At 39.9% G+C, this 21251-nt stretch overlaps 2 protein-coding genes across 3 annotated transcripts in view; one reads left to right on the top strand and one right to left on the bottom strand.

Annotated features, from left to right (window-relative positions):
- The window catches only part of asxl1 (ASXL transcriptional regulator 1), a 271209-nt gene that overhangs the window by 115629 nt on the left and 134329 nt on the right, over positions 1-21251 (bottom strand). The window lies entirely within an intron of this gene.
- LOC133957355 (ephrin type-B receptor 2-like) overlaps positions 2403-21251 on the top strand; it is a 39573-nt gene continuing 20724 nt past the window's right edge. The window contains exons 1-3 of the mRNA XM_062392897.1: positions 2403-2524; positions 17006-17070; positions 20442-21126. Coding sequence (XP_062248881.1) covers positions 2458-2524; positions 17006-17070; positions 20442-21126 — 817 coding nt within the window. The 5' untranslated portion in view covers positions 2403-2457. The remainder of the gene's footprint in view (positions 2525-17005; positions 17071-20441; positions 21127-21251) is intronic.

The following is a 21251-nucleotide window of genomic DNA, read 5'->3' as shown; positions in this document are numbered from 1 at the left end:
AAATACTGATACCGTCAATGCAGTATAGCCTAAATAAGTCTGACTGCATTGTAAGTGGCATGTGTGTGCTGTCTTAAGCGTCGTTTTATGTGCGTTCCGGGACCTGTGCTCGTCGTACCTGCGCTGTCATATGTACTTAGCGTTCCGGCACCTTGTGATTTACGAATGAAGCACTGGATGCATCATGACCTGCGCGAAAGAGGGCGGAAAACTATGGATTTCACCCTCCTGCTCTCCGCACATCCAAAGCCACTCTTTTCTCTTCCGGCTCTCTCTCGCACTCACTGTCACACACACACGACCCCGCCCCCCATGTCACTCACATGCATGCTGCATTCACTGGACAGGCACACAGTAGGAAACCAGAACATCATAACATTAAACTTTCATATTAAGGTGAGGGCCACAAAATATCGTCTCGCGGGCCGCGAGTTTGAGACCCCTGTCTCAAACTCGCAGAGATGTAGAGTAACATATCTATTTCTCGTTTGCAGAGATTTTCCACCGTCTTCCCCGATTACAACCTTATGCACTTTGTTACAACTGCATGGAAAGCACAGATACAGGTGATAAGTTTAGGCACGTCAGGACAAAAGGAAGCTGTGATGGGCGATGCTGCAATTAAACAAAACACTGATGATTTGTTTAATTATACAGGTTTCATCAATAGGAAAAAACATTACACAGCCTGTTATGATTTAGTCAATGGACAAACTGTGTTGACCTGAAACATTCACAATGTTTACAGATGTTTACATCCACTGCAATGCACCTTCTTTTTTTGAATTTTATTTTAAAGTTTTATACAGCAGTCATCAATACAATACTTGTTATTATTGTTGCCAGTTAACAACAAACCAATGAACAAACAATCAGAATTGAATGTGTATAAATGTATTTGTTTTATGTTAAATGTCACTCTGAAAAGCAATGGCTCTAAAATTACGTGGTTGAAATACAATATCCCCCTTCATAATGTAGTTGTTGAATTAGAGTGGAAAGTAATTCACTGTTTAAATTCGGAAATTAACAATACTTCGGGCTGATGTTTTTTATCCAACAGCTCATTAACAAAACAACACAATTAAGCTCGAATAAAAGCTCATTGAAAGGCAGAAGCAGTGGAAACAGCGGTGTGACGTGTCACGCCGGGTTCACACCGGACGTGTGTGAACCCGGCAAATTCACGGCAAAGCTCCGCAAGCTCACTCAGCCCGCAAGGCTGTGATTGGTCTGCTCTACCACCCTTCTGGAGCTGCATTTCCGGTTTCATGCCCCATAATATAGGCAGTATACCTGAAGTGCATATCTTCTTCCATATCCCTCATAGGTCGGACAAGGGATGCATATTCACCCGTCCTCGGCCTCGGTTGATTTAATGGCCGTACAGACCACCTACGCCTCCGTCTCCTCTCCAATCGCTTTTCCTGATGACTAATTATGAGAAGTTGCTCTTCAATGTCCAGCAGCTCCATCTCAATCAATTGTTGTTCGGTTGGAATCGTGAACACACTCTCTGCCATGTTTCACCGTGTATTTGTAATGGAGAACACGACTGGTAGAAGGTAAATAAACAGTCAACAACGATTGCCACACCCACAAAGAAGTCTCTAAGGTAGTCTTTGACAAAAAGCATTACTCCGCCTAGTGTTCTGGCGCGGAATTGCTTTGTAAGACGCGCAACGGTTGGGGAAGCATGAATGACAACGAGTCTTGCGCCACAGCGGCGTGAAAAGAAGCAGATGCAGAAGCATTTTTCAGGCTTAAGCGCTAATCCCTAGCGCGCCGGCGCTTGGCGGTTCACACCGGGCGCGGTAGCGACGCCGAAGCGCCGCTGTTATCAGCCTGCAGTAAAAATGGCATTTAATATTTTTTTTCAAGCATATACTTACTTGTTGCTCCAAAATGAACTGCAACAACGTCCCAATATGTGTCCTTTTTAGTGTTGTCTTTATACATGTGCCGAGGATCATACATCTCTGTACTTCTCCACTTCAATTATTAATTTAATCCATGTTGATGAACTTCTCCGCTGTTTGCTCCGTTAAATGTCGGGTGTCGAGGATAAATTACGTATTCTCCACTCAAACCTATGTGGAGAACACATAGCCCCCCCCCCCCCCTCTCTTTATCTTTGACTGCTTGTGTGGCTGATCGCTGCACGGCGCGAGGCAGCCGCGGCGAAACGCTACGCTTCAGCGTCGGGTGTGTTCAGTACAACGATTTAACATTGGAGTGGATTGGCGCTGCGCTTACGCCTCGCTTCGGCGTCGCTTCCGCCTCCGGTGTGAACCCGGCGTTACTAATGTTGTTTCGTCGCCCCCCTCTTCTTGGTTTCGTCCATCCTGGCACGTCTGAGCTGCAGCTCCTCAACCTCTATCTCCTTTTGCTGCTACTGTTGAATCAGGATGATGCTCTGCGGCCAATGGCCCGCTGGTGGACGCATTTAACCGTCAGATGCTTGGGATGATTATGGATATCTTATATTTTCTGTGGATGCTTCCAACGGTATGGGCTCTGGAAGGTAAGCCGGTGTTCAGCTCCTGTTTGACTGTGAATGGTTGAGTGTGTGGACGCAGAGAGGCATAGTAGAGCTCCATCAGTCAATAAAAAAGAAGAGACGACACGGTGGTGGAAACCAACATTTCGACAATGTTTTGAAGTCTAAGGAACATGCTGTAATGAAATCAAGAAAAGATCCTGTTTCTTCTTGAGTAAGCAGCACGTCAAAATGCCACGAAGAAAAACATTAAACCTATTGCTGGCCAGCACACTATTGCAACTTTAAGAGAGAATTATAATTAAAACGAAATCAGGTGAAGGTGGAACATCAGCAGGACAAAGCAGCGCTGGTGCTGTTAACCACTCACTGAATGGCCCAGGATCTCATACCTCTGCAGCAAAAAGATATTTCATATAGTTTACAATACACAGCCATAGAACTGCTGTCCAGTATGGCAGACACTGTGCACACAGCTGTAAAAAAGAAAGTGAAGGAATCGCCATTTGTGAGTGTGTTCACAAAAATCTAGTCCTGTTAACAAAAATTGCTCTTGAATTCATAAACATTTGACACAGGATTGTTAAAATCTAAACATTCAAATTTTACAGTTACAAAATTATTGGGACAATTACTAACTGAGCTTTTTACCTTCACAACCTTGGGATACGAACAGTTTAATAATCAGAGCACTAAAATTGATAAACAAAAAAATTCCTCAAACATAAAGTTAAACTGGGAATTCAATATTTGAATTCATTACAAAGTATTATATAGAATTAGTCACAAAAAAGGGTAACAGTCCTGTAAATCATGTAGAATGTCTAAATTATTAATGGAGTTAAAGCAACAGAAACACAATTATTAGAATTATAAGAATTCCCTGTCTGTACAAAAAAATCATACTTGTATCAGAAATCATGAGAAGCAGTAGGGATTTGTTTCAGAAACAAATATGGATGGCCTCACCCACTGGGGTGAATTCCTGCTTTCTTTATCATCATTTACAGGGCCGGCCCAAGCCTTTCGGGGGCCCTAAGCAGAATTTGATATTGGGGCCCCCCCTCCCACTAGCGGAGTCATTTGCGCTCGACGATTATTGACAAAAATGTCACACTACAATGATTTGACAATGAATTAATTGACATTATCAATTGTATTAATACTGAATTACGTAGATGTGATTTCCTGTATTTTGTATATGGCCAGCTGGAGAAGGGAAATACCTAAATTTAAGCATATTCATAGCATTTTGCTTTTTGACTTATTGAGATGGTGACTTAGGCTTGGGCTTCAGTGCCCCTTGACCTCTTGGGCCTGGAAGGCTCATTCAGTTGCTCTCATGCCAAAAATATTCTAGACTTTTGTCCCTTGATAGACCCCTGTATTATTATAGTCATTATTTACACCAAAACAGTCACCTTTTAACCTTAGAGGGCACTTAGATCACAGATTTATTTTAAACTTTCATATTCAAAGTAAAGCATCAAGTGTGGTTTACTGAAGTTAAATTGTAAAATAATTAAATACAACAGCATTTGTATTTTTTTTTAAAGTATCAGTTTAATAAAACAGATCTTTCAACAGATTTGTAAATGTGCAATCTTAAACTGAAATCAAAATACACAAACATTAGTATTATCAAAAATAACATTAAAAAATAAAAAATAAATAATGATAGTGCCTCTGTATTCCAAACAAACGATCACAAACATATTAAATAAATAATTTGCAACTGTGCAAATGCGTATTAAGTTAGCAATTTCCAATTACAAAATAAAACCAAAATAGACAAGCATGAATATAATAAAAAATAGAACGTTACATAGATACATAGATTAAATAATGAAAGTGACTCAGTATTCAATTAACCTTTTAAACCCCATTAACTAATTGTCTACACGTATAATGGTAATGAAAGCTTCGACCATTAGATTTTTTGGGGAAGGTGAAGGTGTCACTAATTTGCACTGGCCCTCTTCTTACCAGATCAGTCCTTTCTGAGTCAGACAGGAATGCTGACCATTCAGCTGGGTCAATTGGAGGAGCTGTTGATCCACCTTGATAGCTGGTGCTTGTTGAGGGAGTGGATGGGACATCCATAGCAGTGGATGCTGTAGAAGGACCTGTAGGGACATTAGATACAAAAATAGAATCATAACATAACACAAGATATTTCAAAGTTAAGTAAGGCAACATAAAACAAAAACTGTTAGATTAACTGACCTGTTATGCCGGCAGAGGTTGAAGTCGGTGTGTCAGTGAATGCTGGTAACTGTTCCTCAATGGGTAAAAGTTCTTCCTCACTTTCAGGTGACTGTAAGTCTGCTGGGGGTGACCCTGCAAAGATAAAATAAATAAATCAACAAATAAAAAAAATGTAATTATTTTTTTTAAATGTGTCATGTCATATTAAAAGACTATGTAGCCATTTGCCATCAAGAAAAACCTCACCTGCTGTATCATCAGCTGTGGAGGCACTGACACTTGATGACACATCGGGGGCAGGTACAGTTGGTTGTGCTCCAAAATACTTGAACAGTGTTCCTGAAAAAATAACATTGCAAAAGTGCATAGTTGATAGTGAGTTTATGAAAAATGAGTTTATTTTGCCATCATTACTTACACTCATCAACAAACAATTCCACACCTAACCATTCCTATTCTAGTGAGGCAAAATAAGGCACAGCCTAATTGCAGTGTGGTGAACACTTAACATCCTAAATATAATATTAATACAATATAAGTATATTTTTATCACAGACGTCTCCTCACTTCAACATGGTGTTTTCTCATAAAGACCAATAGGCCATCTCTCAACAAAGATCTTAGAGCAGAGCGCACATTGTGCTCCATCTTTGGCTGAGATGTAACTTTTACTAACGTGCACAAGCACAGCAATGCTAGCTTGCATCCCTTACACCTAGAAGGTTAAGTTCACCTTTGGCTGTTTCCTCCAATATAAACCGATATCTCACAGACTAAGACTCTGCACTTAGTCGCTGTCAGACTCACCACTATGTCACATTTATAAAACAGTACTGTTTTCATGTAGCTAGCTACTAGTGCTAATGTCCACCTCAGTCAGCGAGCTAACGTTAGATTAAGCCTGGAAAGAGCTAGCAGTACATTTTTGATTGAACATCCTAAACACTGCCAATATTGTTGACATATACACCTAGATAAATGTATATTAATGAGATACATACACTGTTGATGAATATAGCTCATGTGATGTCAAATATAAGATGACATTAACTCGCTAGCTAGCTAGCTAACTCCTATGATAGCTTGAGCTGCTCCTCCCTCAAATGAGTTCAACACATATTTTAAATAATCATGCAATCATACCTTTATCTTGCTCTTTTTTCTCATCTTCTGTCCTTTTCTTTTTCCGTTTTTGGGCACCAGAGAGATACGTCCTTTTAGATGACATGCTTATATATGTCCCTTCCAACTTAACCTTGAGTATTATGCAGTGTCTGTCTATGACCGCGAATTATCTGTCAGCAGATTGAGCACGCAGTTGATATCCATGACTTGTACGCTGGCAGATATATTGATCGTAAAATCAGAATTTTCTTGTATAGATGTATTCTTTATTTCATTCAATCAGTTCACTTGTTTAAGTTATTTAATATTATTATTATTTTAAATTATTTTTAATTATAATTTTTTTTTCCGATAGGGGGCCCCCTGGCGGTCAGGAGGCCCCAAGCGCCCGCTTGTATCGCTTATGCCTCGGGCCGGGCCTGATCATTTACATAATCTGCGTGTTTCTCTTTGCTCATAGGGAACTCAGAGGTGCAATGTCTTAGTCAAGTCTTTGTTCTTCTGCGTCGGTCAAGTCTTTGTTCTGCATCAGTGAAGTCTCAATATGCTTGGGAGAGGGATTATTGTTTTGTAATGATTCAAAAACTGGAATAATGCCTTTAATGGCTTCAGTTGTTAATGGTTATTGCTGTTGACAGGGCCTGAAATCAGATTTAGGCATTATAACTAGACTTTCAGCAGTTTTTATTAAGCCAACGTCATGTTTGCCTTGAGCCCATTGTGTTTTAGGGATTTCCTGTATAGCGGAGATGTTGGCAACATCTATTTGAAATAGAAAAAGACTGGTCAATGACAGAAAGTTAACAGATGAACAGTTGTCTGCCAGGCACTGTAACAGAATTTTTTTTTTAACATGAATGCATTTGTGCGGGAAATATAGTACGGATGCATTCTTATTATTTTTCCAATCAGTGACATTTTGACATTTCTTTTAGCAAAGAGACCTTTTTGTTTTTCACCTTTAGCAAGTGAGATGTGTGCACTAGAATCTCTGACTTGAAACATTTCAGATGGTTTCTCTGATAAGCTAAGTAAGCCCAACAACTGATCTGTGTCCCAGCATAATTGTGTTATCAAAGGTGTATCATTTGTGCATTCATCTCTAAACTATTGATTTTTATATGTGATATCAGCATCCGTGATGTGTGCAGGTGAATGGAAGGATGAGGAAGAAGAGAAGGTTCAGCGATGTCTGATCAGCTGATATAGATTCTATTGATCTGTGATCTGTGATTCTTTTTTTTACTTCAGGCTCCGTTGTTTCTCTTGTCTTCACTCTCACATTGTGTTATCCACAGCAGCGGCAGAGTATCAGTGTATTTTCTTTATTAGTGACATCACTGATGTCCTATAAAGTCGCTCTTTACCTCCACCTCAATAACAGACACCTCGATCTCAGTGTCAGAAAGTTTAGCTTCCTCTTCTTATAGCTAGATGCCGTGACTCCGTCTGGCATCTCAGCAGCATCTCAGCAGCATCCGTCGATGCTGCTGACCGTTAGTCAGCAGCATCAGCAGCATCATTTAATATTGGTGCTGTGCTTTGCATTGACCATTTATGGTTGAAAGTGGGCGTGTTGAGGGCGGATTTGGAGGCTGATCCACTTAGGACAATTTCCAGGTGGACTGTGATTTATAAAGAAAACATTGCGTTCAGGTGTGCGTGCGCACGGTTATATAAGTCGGGATTTTCTTTTGCGTATGCCATTTCCGGCTTTTGTGCACACGCCGCTTTTGGATGAATCCTACGCACTGTTTTATAAATGAGTGATGAATCTCAGTGTTCAGTCTGGTTGGAGTCCAGTTCTCCTCATGTTGGACATCCGTGGGTGCAGGCTGTCTGAGTCACCTAAAGGAAAACTTAACACTGATAAAAAAAGTCACACGTGTGCCAGGTTAATTCCTTCACGGACTTAAATAAAAGTATATCACTTAAAAGTTCGTCAGATCATAATCACTTCACTTCAGCTTAGGAAATGGGTGGTGGACATAAGCTTCAGGTTTCCTCTGTGACTGTCTATTCTAGTAAAGTTACACCTCCTATTATTTATTTACATGTGGCACACAAATACACATTATTCTTCATGTTCACTTATTTATACCCCCGAACGAAAGATTCATTGAAATATGCTTAAGATTATTGATGTTAAAACTGAATGTAGCAGACAAGTTTAGTTTTCACTGTAACACGTTACAATATATCAACACCAATACTCTGAATAAAGAGCTTTAAGAGACGTAATGCTTCTTTAAATAGATGCACTTAAAATGCAGATGTAACTTTTAATATTCACATTTCAGTCGATCACAGTAAACCTGTTTCTAACAAAAGATCACACTAGCAATATGAACATTGAAAGGGCCCAATAAAATGAAGGCCCTAGCGGACTGCTTTCACATATTGCTTTTCTAGTCATACTGAGCAGTCAAAGATTTTGCATATATACAGCACCTCCACATGCAGTACTTTGTCTCACATTAGGGTGTCTTACTCAAAGACAAATTGACATGTGGCCAAGACTCAGGAACTGAACCATCATCAACCATCAGTCAGCATTCTGGTTAGTGGATGACCCGTGCTCTCTCTGCCTGATTATTATTATAATTGATATTTTATTTTCAGCTTGACCTTAAAAATACGATTTGAACTTAAACCTACCATTTCTCCTCATTCCTAAGGTGTCACTTTTTGTTCTTGGAAAGAAGGCAGCATGGCGTCTGTGGCATTTTCTGACATTTCTTAGTGGAAGTCAGTTATCTGAGCCAATCAATATTCAGTGTCAGGAGCGGCACAGTGCTCTTTCGCCTCTGGGAGCAGTGACAGAAAACATTGAGCATCAAAACAGCCCGTGACCTAGTTATTTGCTGGCCTGTGGTTGCTTCACCGTGACAGAGAGCCAAAGCAGTGTCACATCAATGGCCAGACTGTGTCCACTGTAGCCAGTGATATTTAACTGAAGTAGCTCAATGTTTTAATTGTGTCAATTTCAGTTCAGGTGTAGAGATGGCATCTAGTTTTTCTTGAAACGTGAAATCCTCCCAGGCTGTTCTTATAGTAACAGTAATCCTGCTCACCGCTTGTTGCCCCTGGATTTTATCTCTGGTCTACCTTTTTACTGTCCATCCCAGTAAAGGAAAACATCAAATGTATATTACACTGATTAGGTGAAAAGACTATTATTTCACATTACTACAGTAAAGTTGTTTTTGTTTCATTTGGTTTCTAGGACATATGTTAAGATATTTAGATGAGGGCATGCAAGTGACTGTAGAGTGAGGCCCAGTGTTTCATTTTCTATTCAATCTGCTGGAGCACAGAACCAGCACCACACAATGATGTTTCTTTCTGAATGTTGTTTTCCAGTGTATCATAATATATAGTAATAAGAATAATGTTTGTTAAATATTAAGAAGCAGATTTTTTTCTCAGAGCATCAACCCTTTCACTTAATGCATTGCAGTGATTTTTCCCTAGTACAACATCATTTGTAAAACAAGAAATTAAATGTGAAGAAAAATGTATTAATCAACCTGTACTTACACCATGACTGACATTACTTTTGTCCAAACGTAAAGGGCACCATAAGTTAAGTGCATTTTCCCAGCAAGCACTGAGCCTGAATTCACTTACCGAACTAACTTAAATAGAGCGTAAATCTATTGAAGCATATGTAATTTCCGCAGGAGATCAGATGATTGAGTCCATGTGGCATGTGATCAGTCTCTGCATTGACTGTGTATTTCAGCAGTAAAGCACCATGACTACAGGAAAAAAGATCATTTGAGGGTGTGTGGCTTCTAAAATTGCCTTTATGAGCTTAAAATACTGCAAAATTGTCATAAATCAGTGACAAACTCTGAGCAGGACAGCAGACGTGTATTGTTAACATCCCCTAAAATAAAACTGTTTAGTACTTTGATGTACTAAACAGTTTGAGTGCCCAAATCCTGCCCACCTCCACCTCCACTTTGGCTTGACGGCACAATGTTCCAGTCATGTATTGGAGAATAAGAGATAAACTATGTGATGGTAGACTGTATAAAAATATGATTTCTACATTGTCGGGACTGAATCATATCCTAAATGTATTACAACATCCTAATGTTATCATTACAAATCAGGTTACATAGTAATGATTTCTGATGACCAATTAGGAGAAGATAATCGGAATATTGCAGTACAATGTGTTCAAGTATAAAAGTTGGTGAATAAGGCAGCATGGCAGGCTGAGCTGCAGTGATGTCGGTAACGCGTTACTTAGTAATCCGTCGGCTTCTAATAAATTGAGTGTTGGCAAAACCGGTTGTCATTTTTATGTTGAGGTGGCGGGGGTGTTGTCATCAGCTGCTGAATGTAACTACTAAAATAACTTGTAATCTAACTTAGTTTCTTTTAAAATAATGTTATCTGTAAAGTAACTAAGTTACTTTTAAAATAAAGTAATCTGTAAAGTAACTAAGTTACTTTTCAAAGTAACTGTGGCAACACTGCTGAGCTGTGACATAAAACAAAGTGAATTTCACTGATTAATCCAGTGTGGCAAAGCATGGGGCACCCTATGCGGATTATGTGTGCTGGACCTAGTTGGCCCACTCTCTCCTCCTCCTTGCCCTACTTTTCATTGAATTGTGCACAACACTAATTCTCTCTATATATATGCTGCAGGAATGCAGGGACAGATGGAGTAAGTGGGAAGGGGATGGCGCCACAAAGAGACAGAGTGAGCTCTACATTACAAGAAGCTGCCAAAACGAGTTTTTACTGAAATATAACTCATGTCCCATAATAATGATTGTTAATTTATTACGTCAATGACTGGGGTTTGAAGGTCTGAATTCCAGTTTGGTTCACATATCTTAGCTGTTGAGATTCAGCTGCATATTGTGTTTAGTCAGTTGTGTTCTGACAGCAAGACTGAGGAGCTGTCATCACAAATGTCTTGTCACGAAATGAGGGCACCATATACTGATTCCCCCACCCCCACCCTGTCAGCCCACACTGTCCCAATTTCCCTCCTATCAGCTGCACCAGCCAACGGCAGCCTGCCTTCATTTTAAATGAACTGCTCCTCCTCATAACCAATATTTTAATTTATTCTTTTAAGCTCTTTCTCCCTGGTCCCTCACATCATGATGGATGTCTTATTGGTAGAATTAATCATCTGCATAAAGGTAGCTGGTTGCAAATCCTACTTCATTTCAAGTCTGTTAGATGGAAATTAGCTAATGCAAAAATAGTACTCGGCAGAGATGAACTTTTCTAACAATCAAAGAGTATTCATTTGAAGTCAAATATTGGTAATGTTTTGTATTTATATAGCACTTTTCTAGTCTTGATAACTACTCAAAGCGCTTTACAGTACAGTTTGCCATTCACACATTCACCCAGGGCATACATACATTCAAACAGTGCATCTATTAGCAGCACTTTTTTCTGAGGGGCAATTCAGGGTTCAGCATCTTGCGCAAGAAGTGGGATCGAACCTCCGACCTTCTGGTAGAAGGACGACCGCTCTAAAATCTACCCACTTCTCTAGACTTCATGACCAATCAAGGTTCTTTTTGATGGTATTAATTCGTACAAAAACATTCATACAGTGGTTACTATATTTAGCACATAAAAACAAGCAAACTATCATTTCGCTCACTGACACAGCCGTATATCCCTATCTTCATCTCTGGTTTTGGTATTTACAACTCCTGAGAAAAATATCTGATTCCTAAGCTGCTAATTACTGCACTATGTTCACCAGCGGCTGACCATGTTGTTGATGCTGGACAGCGGGTTTATCAGAGATTTTTTGGTAAAGTTGAGCTAGAAGAAAACAATAACCATAGTAGAAATAAAATGAACTGCTCAGTTAGTAATACCTTTCTGTGAGCTGGTCAATATGAGTGACTCATACCCATCATAGATAATTATTGATCAATCATTGAAGATATTTAAATAATATTTACTGTAGCTTTAAATAAAAATCAATATACTTTCATGATAGACAATTATGTTGATGCATGCACTGTGTATCTTATGACTACTATTTACATATTTAATTAAACATTTGAGAACTTGAGCTTAATTTATAGGAAACATGTTTTTATTTCTAAGATGTTAGTTGTCGAAAGAAGAAGTGTTTTGGTACAAATACCAAACCTTTAGTATCGTATTTTCAAGTTCAACATTCATTACTAAGTGAGTCAACACTAGAACAATTTCAGTTGGCAGTGGAAACAGGAAACACTTTTACAAACTTACTTACTTGAGTCGAAACACAATAATTAGTGACAAATTCCTTGTAAATGGCTGATTGAAAGTGTAAAACATCACAAGTTACTTCAGCACAGAGATGTATTCAGATATTGAGTGTCCTCTGTCCCCCCTGCATCCTTCTTGGCTTGATCTGTAGGAATTAGTTGCTGGTCAGTGCTCATGACTTCTTTTTTCCTGTTTAGCAGCGGCTCTGACACCTGGCTTGTCGCTCCCATCCAGTTCCTCATTAACCGCTTCTGATACTAACAGGAGGCGAGCATCCGGGAAAATCGGCCATTTGGATTCAACAGTGGATGCCTACATTCCAGCCTGACCCAGAAAGCAAGAGTCACATTAATTGAATCAATTATCAAAGCTGTTCAGCATCTTGCCCAAGGACACTTCGGCATGCAGTAGGGTCAGACTGGGGATCCAACTGCCGACCTTCAGGTTGGAGGACCACCATTTTACCCCTCAGCTACAGCCGCCCATCTAAAGGACAGTACAGCAGTACGGCGGTTCGATCCCCAGTCTGACCAATCTGCATGCCGAAGTGTCCTTGAGCAAGATGCGGATCACCGAAGGGCACCCCATAGAATAACAAAGTGTTGCGAATAGATGCACTGTATGAATGTGTGTGTGAATGGGTGAATGTAAAACTCTACTGTAAAGCGCTTTGAGTGGTCATCAAGACTAGAAAAGCGCTATATAAATACAAATACATTTACCATTATGAGGATTGGGACAGAGGTGAAGGTCATCTGGACGAAGGCTCTTCCATTCTACGATTCAGATCTCAGCTCTTTTTCCAGCATTCTTTCTATATAGTGCCATGAAGCTGAAATCACATTTTTCAACCATTCAATATCTTATATAGTTTATATAACAACTTTGAACAGTGACTGTGCATCTAAGTAATCACTTGCAGATGCTATGAAAACAAACAGTGGCGACTGTCCAACAGAGGGCACTAGGGCAAATCCCTAGGGCCTGCCTTGTGGAGAATATGTTTTTCATTTAACTGCTGGAACAGATAGAGCATGAACTGTTACTGGAGTAAGAGATGTTCAACATCAAAATAATAATAAAGAAACATGAGTCTACAAGGGCACACATAGAAAATACAATTGAACGTGCAATGTTAGGCAAAACTAACATCGCTGCACAGCTGGATGAAGGTCACAGGATTGGAGTGAGAAAACACAATGAAGAGGTGGATAAGTTGACACGGTCAAATTCTGCAGCGCATTTGAACTAGCTTTTCGTGGCCACAATAAGACAGATTCCTCCGACATCTAGCCGTTTTCAGGGGTCTGGTATATTTTGTGGCCTTGTTGGACACTGCATTGGAGGAGCATCTCAAGACAGCTACCGTATTTAAAGGCACATATAAGACAGTGTAAAACAAACTGTTAGATTGCATGCATTCAGTTCATCAATATTGCATTCTGGATGAAGCACACAATGCTGATTATCTCGCTGTTCAGGCAGATGAGACAACGGATGTTTCCACCCACTTGCCAGTTGGTGCTTTTGCTACGGTACATCAACAGTCATAACAACATACAGGAGGAAATACAAACTACGACCTCTGCTATGCGAACCAGTTGAGCCTCATCATGAAGCAGGCAACAAACACACACACGTTCCCCTGACCCAATTTGTCTTTGTATATAGTTTGCCTCATAAGATAGTAACCAGACTCAATCTGTAGTTAAATAATGCATACTCTACTTACTGTCTGAGAACAAGGGCAACAACTAATAATAATTTACATTATTTAACAATCGGCTGCTTATTATTATTTTTGTTTATAATTAGGGCTGGGCAATTTAAGTCATTATAATCGCTTTAACTCATCAATTATTTAACACCGAAAAAAAAAAATTTTGCGCAGGTTTTATCATTTATTGTATCATTGTGAAAGTCAGGCTTTTATTTTGTGAAAGTCTGTTGCTGACTGCTGCAGAACCAGAAATGAAAATAATTGGTGAATAAACAGGCATGGGGAAGGGTACAGAGCTTATACATGGCCATTTTCATTTTAAGGTTCTTCGAGACGGCGGAGTCGACAGGCCAAAGTTATTTGTAACCACTGCCAAGTTTAATTTTTTTATCACCGTAGTACTTCCAGTCTAAAATATCACCTCAATGCAAAACACACAGTTGATACCAGCAAATCATTCAATGAAACAGACAGTGGAGCGAGGCTTCGGCATACTACGTTAGACGCAGTGAAGAGTATAGATAAACAACGGGAAGAGAAGTTAACACATGCCATAGCGAAGTGGATAGCTACAAGCTGCAGGCCAATTAGTGTTGTGGAAGACATTGGTCTTAGAAACATATTGAGAATCGCAACAAATGACGGCAGGTATGAGATGCCCTCAAGACGCAGCATCACACGAAGAATACACAAGTTGTATGGAAAGGAGAGGACTGCAAAAGCGACAACTTTACAACGTGCTGTTACCTCAGAAATTGCCTGTTTTAATGATATGATTGTGGCTCAGGATTTTGTGTCCAGTTTTTTTCTTTTTCATAACGAACGGATAACATTAATGCCCTGGCAGTGGCAATGAGCTTTAATTTTGTATTTGCTTTGATAACATTGTTTAAGTTGAGATTTACACTGAATATTTTATTTAACTGCTACTGTATTAAAATGCTGATGTTAAATGTGTTTGCACAACAAAAGTTATGGCACTTTCGTTCATATGGCAGAACATTTAAAATAAATGTGCGCTATACACTACTTTTTAATTAATTATTGGATTTTGCGTATACAGATGCGATTAATCATGATTAATCAGGGACATCATGCGATTAATCGCGATTACAAATTTTAACCGTGCCCAGCCCTATTTATAATATGTTTGTCTAAGTTTAGGTTTTAAGTTAGTTTTGCAGTATGCAATATTGGAATTAAATAATTACCTTCTATTTCACAAAGAACTGGTATGCAGTTTGTGTTAAATCGTTGTTGGATGGTTACTGAAAACTGATTATGGCACAGCAGAGCCCCACTGAGAACAAACACAAACATATGGTTAAATGACAGAAATAGAAAAAATTACAAAGAATGGAAGAAAGACACTTTGTGTTGATAAAACATAGTAGAGAACTAACATTACATTACTTCAATGCATTGAATTGTCTGTGGTGGAGTGGAAAATCCATTGCTTAACAAAGCTGGATCTAAAAAAGGTTTTTCCGTCATTGGAGTTGATGTAGATATGCGGACCGGTAGGATGAGTTGGGGCTGGTACGGATGTTGGAGCAGAGAGCGGAGATCAGACGGGAGCTTGAGGCACTCCTGAGGCAGGTGGAGAGGAAGACGAGCTGCCGCAGCGCGCTGAAGGAGGTGGTGAGTGCAGCCCAGATTCTGCGTCCGTGTGCGGAATCTGGAATACTGTTCCTTCACCGAGGCTGGCGGTGAAGCCCAACCCCCTGCTCCTGCGCCAAGGCTGGCTTCTCCTTTACCTGCAGCGAGGCCGTCAGTAAAGCCTCTGTCCCGTGGGCCCTGCTCCTTTTTCCATGCCCCCTGCTCCAGCTCCTACCCCAAGGTTGGCGGTGAGGCTGACTCCTGCAGGCCCTGAAGTCCCTTTCCCTGGTCCCTCGTCGCTGCAGAGACCAACACTTGCAGGCCTTGTATCTGTTGCCAGGGCGCCCGTGCGTCGTCGCCCACCTGCCCGGCCTCCGGAGAAACGCTGCTCACGAAGACGCCCACCTGGTCGACCTCAGGAGAGCCTCAGTGGATGGGCTCTCTTCCTGTCCTGGTCCGTGGGGAGGGAGACAAGGGGGAGTAGGTCAGGTCGGATGGCTCCCTGTCCTGAAATTGGTGATTGGGGTATGTGGAGGTGAGGGGGCTGAGAGAGCGCCTTCACCTGCACCACAGAGGATCAATCAGCACGGGTGAGAGCTGTTAGCTGATTGATCCTCATGCTTAAAAGGCAGCGTCTGAGCTGCCTCAGGAGATCAGTCCAGGAAGAATACTCAGGAACTCAAGCACACAGAGGCATGGAGGACTGAGACCCTAGAAAGGACAGAGCTGTAAAGTTAGTTGCTTTAGGGTTAGTTTATTTTCGTATTTGTTGAAGCGTGTTTGAGATAATTAAATGTTAAAACATGAATGGTTCGTCTCTGGCTGCTGTGGTGAGAGCCCCTTGACATGGTCTACTGCCACAGAGATATTAACCAAATTACAAGGCTCATTATATCGAAATATAACACTATTATTTTAGGCTCACTACACCGTTAGATAATTTAGATTTAGATTATATCCCTTTTTTTTTTAAAAGAGAGCCTTAGAATTCGTACACACTGCCTTTTTAATACTACTGATAACAGTTACAATGAAAACACTGAGACTTGATTAAGTTAATATTAGTCATGCTTTGGCTTAAAAAGTTATTGTTTGTAATAGATACGGTTCATGATATTTGCAAGTGTTACAGTTTACTCAGGGGAAACTTTCTGAGTTCATCGGTATCGCATTCCAGCAAAGAAGAGTGAATACTTCCACGGCTGTGGCAGTACTAGGTGGTTTTAGCGGGCCTTTGCCCCCATAAGTGCCTGTCTGAGGGTCGCTTTTCCATCATCCATTTTTTTAACTATAAAAGGGTAGGTGGGTAAACAGCTAATTGTCAGTTAATGAGTGTCGGTTGTGGACGATAAAGAAAAATGTTGACATCATGAACAAATTTGAGGACGATCTGATACTTGGTTCTCAAGAACGACAGTCAGTTTGTCTTTCTCACAGACTTTATTCACACAGTCTCTCTTTTACCTCAAACAAACTAACTTAAATTTCTTGCTGTTTTTAAATATTACAATTTTAAGAAACTCTTGCCCTAATTTGAGCGTGTACATTTTTTCCGGTTAAATAGATAAAAACTCTAACCTTTTCATATTTTTCATTTGTAGAAATACTAATGGATTCAACAACAGCAACTGCAGAACTTGGCTGGACCATCTATCCATCACAGGGGGTGAGTGGAACAAATAATCCAATAAAAAAGGCACTAGGGACAGTGCTTGTGAACCATACAGCCAACATATAGATGTGCAGTCATAGTGCAGCATCTGAAAATATAAAGTATTTTTGATTGACTGCTTGAAAACCAGATACATCAGTCTCTTTTGGTCATTTTACCTCAAACAAAAGGACAATAGGCCTCATTTACCAACCGTTCTTAAGAAGCAATTTCGTTCTACCTCTCACATTCACTAATATTTTCTTATATGGGATTTGTTCTTATCTGAGATCAGAATCTACACACAGTGAAGAGCACTCTTATGCATACTTGATCTGTAATTTAGGATTTTCTCAAGGATTTTTTATTTTTGCTTCGCAGAGATTTCAAACACATGGACATGTTACAGAGGAGAACAGATGATCAGAGCTTGTTTTTCCAGATTACCGACACATGTTGTGCAGTGTAAAAAATCTGACCAGCCAACGTGACCATCCCAAACCCAAATATTATTTAAATTGTTTCGTCCGGATTAGGTATCCATAAACAAAGATATCGCTCAAGGCCCTTTTATGTACACTTGATCTGCGATTAAGTTCCATATTTAATTTTAGAATTGACAGGTGCAGTCTCATTTTATTAAATCTTGGAACAAAATTGCGAGGAAGCTCCGTCAAATCTTGTGGTATCAAAGATGGTCCTTCCCACAAAATTCTGTGGAAACTTCGAGTGATATTTGTCAAGGGGGAAATTCTTCAATATAATTGGTTGATTATGAAAAGAATCAGTTAGATTATTTACGATAGTCTCACAACCTTAGGGAACAACGTGCAACACACTGACACACTGAACTCTCTCTCTCTCTCTCTCTCAGACTCAGCTGAGATCTCTTAGTCGCAACAGTTTAAATGTTGTTTTGTTTGAAATGATGCCATAAAATCAATACTAATAATCACATAATGAAAGATACTTTTCTTAATACTGCAATATCGCGCAGTCCTACTTTTGAGCAGTACCTGTTCAGCAGTCATCAGTGTAAAAAGTTTAAAGAAAAGCTGAATTTACACAACCCTGGGCTCCAACATTGGTCTTGATGGGAGATGAAAGGATTTTATTCACCTAACAATTTGGACTCTGTTCATGAGGAAATCTAGAGAAAGGGCTCTTGCCTTTTGTTAGGTTTATTAGGGCCCGAGCACATCCGATGGGAGGTCCTATTGTATTTCAAAGGACTTAGATTTCCCTTTTGGGGCTTTTTCAGGGCCTAGACATACTCACATTTTTACCAAAGTTTGCAGGGAATTCAAAACCCCAAAAAGTAATTGTATTCTGGATTAATTGGTAATGGCCGTGGAAAAATGGCTCAACAGCGCCATCTAAGGAAAAGCTCCTCATTTAGCTTTCACCAATCTTCACAAAAATCTTAGCCCAGGTGTATCATGACCAGACAGACAAAAAAGGTGGAGGTGCAATTGGATAAAAGCAACAGGAAGCCTGCCATTTTGACTTTAGTGGCCATATTGGCCATTTTCCACATTTGTACTTTGATGTACTTGTCCCAGGGCTCATGATATCATCATAAACAAGCCAAAAATAAGTTGTGTATAGTAGGTTCATCTCCATAGTTGTTAAAGGTAAAAACTAAAAACTCCAGACAAACCAAAGAGAACATGCTGAACCATAAAACAGATTTGTAGTCTGTGCATTTTCAGTTTGATAGCATCACATGCCTCAGTCAGGGTATTTTAATACTACACAACTACCTTACTTATCAGACCTCTGTTGTTTTGAGCCTGTTTGACTCAGTGAGAGAAATTACATTGACTTGATTCAGCAATTTTTACATAGTTTGACTAATAAGTAGTAAGGGCAACCCTGAGATACTTGTGTAGCTTTTCATTGGTCATGGAGCAACGTGCCCTTGTTTTAATTGCATTTATGTGAGAAAAGCTACACTCACACGTGTAGGTGGATCCAAACGTTGTCAGTAGTGCCACTTTCCTAATTGTGGGGTACTGGTATTGGCTAACATGGTTACACCAAAAGTTCACTCCACCCTCAGACAGCAAGTGCTGCTTTAAAGCAAATGAGGACTAGACATCAACCATTTCCATCTGAAGGATGCTCTCTTCAATGCAAGATGATGGAGAATGGGTCACGAGCAGTCAGATTTTTATTCAAGCAGAAGTACCAACAAAATCAACTAAAACATGCTCCAGTCTTGCATTCAGTAGAACTGTACAGAAGCATTCTCGTCTTCATGTACTTTACATATCACTAGTTAAAGAGGTATTTGTGCCATACAATATCGCCTGTAACTTAGATGATATTAAATAATAGGACTTATTTTTTAGCAACTGTCTGTGATGTCACTGTCATGTCATCCCATCACAGTCACAGGTTTTTGTTCAAAACTTAAACTGTGTATAAAGACGCATTATATGTCTCCATAATAATAATTAAAGCACAGCACAGAAAAGGTAAAGTAAAGATTGTTTCACTGTATTTAAAATAGTTGAATCGAAAGTCTGACAAAAACAGAGTTTAAATGAGTCACTTTCCACTGCTGAACTAAATGTTTGATAATTCAGATTTTTGGGGTTGTAAAGAAAAACTCTTAATGTCCTTTAATTGTGCTGTCAGACAGCTGCTTATGGTCAGCATTTGTTCCTTTGTGCTGTGTTCCTTTGGAAATATGTTAGGCTATGTATATGTACTGCATACTGTTTATAACAATTTATATTGTCGAAACTTCAGATATCCACTGGCATCCAAAGACACATTCTTCATCACAAAAAAATGCAGCACTGGTTACACTTAAAACAACATATTTATATGTCTTGTAGACATTTTTTGGGTCATACAAACAATAATGAGACGCAAAGATGAAAGATGACAGTCCTTTGAAAACCTACACAGTGCAATGTTAAGAACACCTGATGCACAGTGAGGTCAGGTCTGTCTGTCTGTTGATAACTCTATGCTTATTGCAGCAATTAACAGCCACTATTTGTGTCTTTTTATTTAGCTGTTCCCCATGTAAACTTGGCTGTGTGTCCTGTCTGAGAACACACTTTTATAACATAAATCAACATTGATTTTTAATCATAACCACAGTTATTAAACAATCTTAACCAAAATTTGAACTGGAACTTAATAGTCAGCAAAAGCATAAGTCACTCTCCCCTCTGGAAGATAGGAAAATAAATGTCTGAATGTCAACAAAGCAAGATGTACAGCTGCTGCTGAGTTTGACTTTAACTATAGTACATAGAGATTACATTGGTAGTTTTTGGAGAAACTGATAATCTTCCTGTTTAGTTTTTAAGGATTTAATTTCAGAATATATATTGTGTCATGTGTTTTGTTTTCACGCTCTCTTTTAGTGGGAAGAGGTTAGCGGCTATGATGAAAACATGAACACCATCCGAACTTACCAGGTTTGCAATGTCTTCGATAGCAGCCAGAACAACTGGTTACGCACCAAATACATCCGCCGTCGTGGTGCTCAGCGCATTCATGTCCAGATGAAGTTCTCAGTTCGTGACTGCAGTTCTATACCCAATGTTCCAGGCTCCTGCAAGGAAACCTTCAACCTATACTACTATGAGTCTGACTCGGAAACAGCTACTAAATCATCACCTCCCTGGATGGAAAACCCCTGGGTGAAAGTGGACACTATAGCAGCTGATGAAAGTTTCTCTCAAGTAGATCTTGGTGGTCGCATCATGAAGATAAACAGTGAAGTCCGGAGTTTTGGACCTGTTTCACGCAATGGCTTCTACCTTGCTTTCCAAGATTATGGTGCCTGCATGTCACTCATCGCTGTTCGGGCCTTCTACAGGAAATGTCCCCAAGTGGTCCTTAATGGTGCTATCTTTACCGAGACCCTGTCTGGAGCAGAGGGCACCTCATTGGTAGCAGCCAGAGGGGTGTGCATTCCCAATGGGGAGGAGGTGGATGTACCCATTAAGCTGTACTGTAATGGGGATGGGGAGTGGATGGTACCCATCGGGCGCTGCGTGTGCAAAACCGGATATGAAGCGGTGGAAAATGGTACAGTCTGCAGAGGTAGGAGCCTGCCAGTGTTGTACTTATATATGACTCTTCTGTTTAGTTGTCTTGATTTCTTCTAATTCATTTGTTTAGTAAATGCAACACATCCATATCATACGAAAAGGCAATATATTTGTTAT

The sequence above is a fragment of the Platichthys flesus genome, chromosome 7 (genome assembly GCF_949316205.1).
Source record: "Platichthys flesus chromosome 7, fPlaFle2.1, whole genome shotgun sequence".
Classification (NCBI taxonomy): Eukaryota; Metazoa; Chordata; class Actinopteri; order Pleuronectiformes; family Pleuronectidae; genus Platichthys; species Platichthys flesus.
This window is presented reverse-complemented; position numbering and strand designations above follow the sequence as displayed.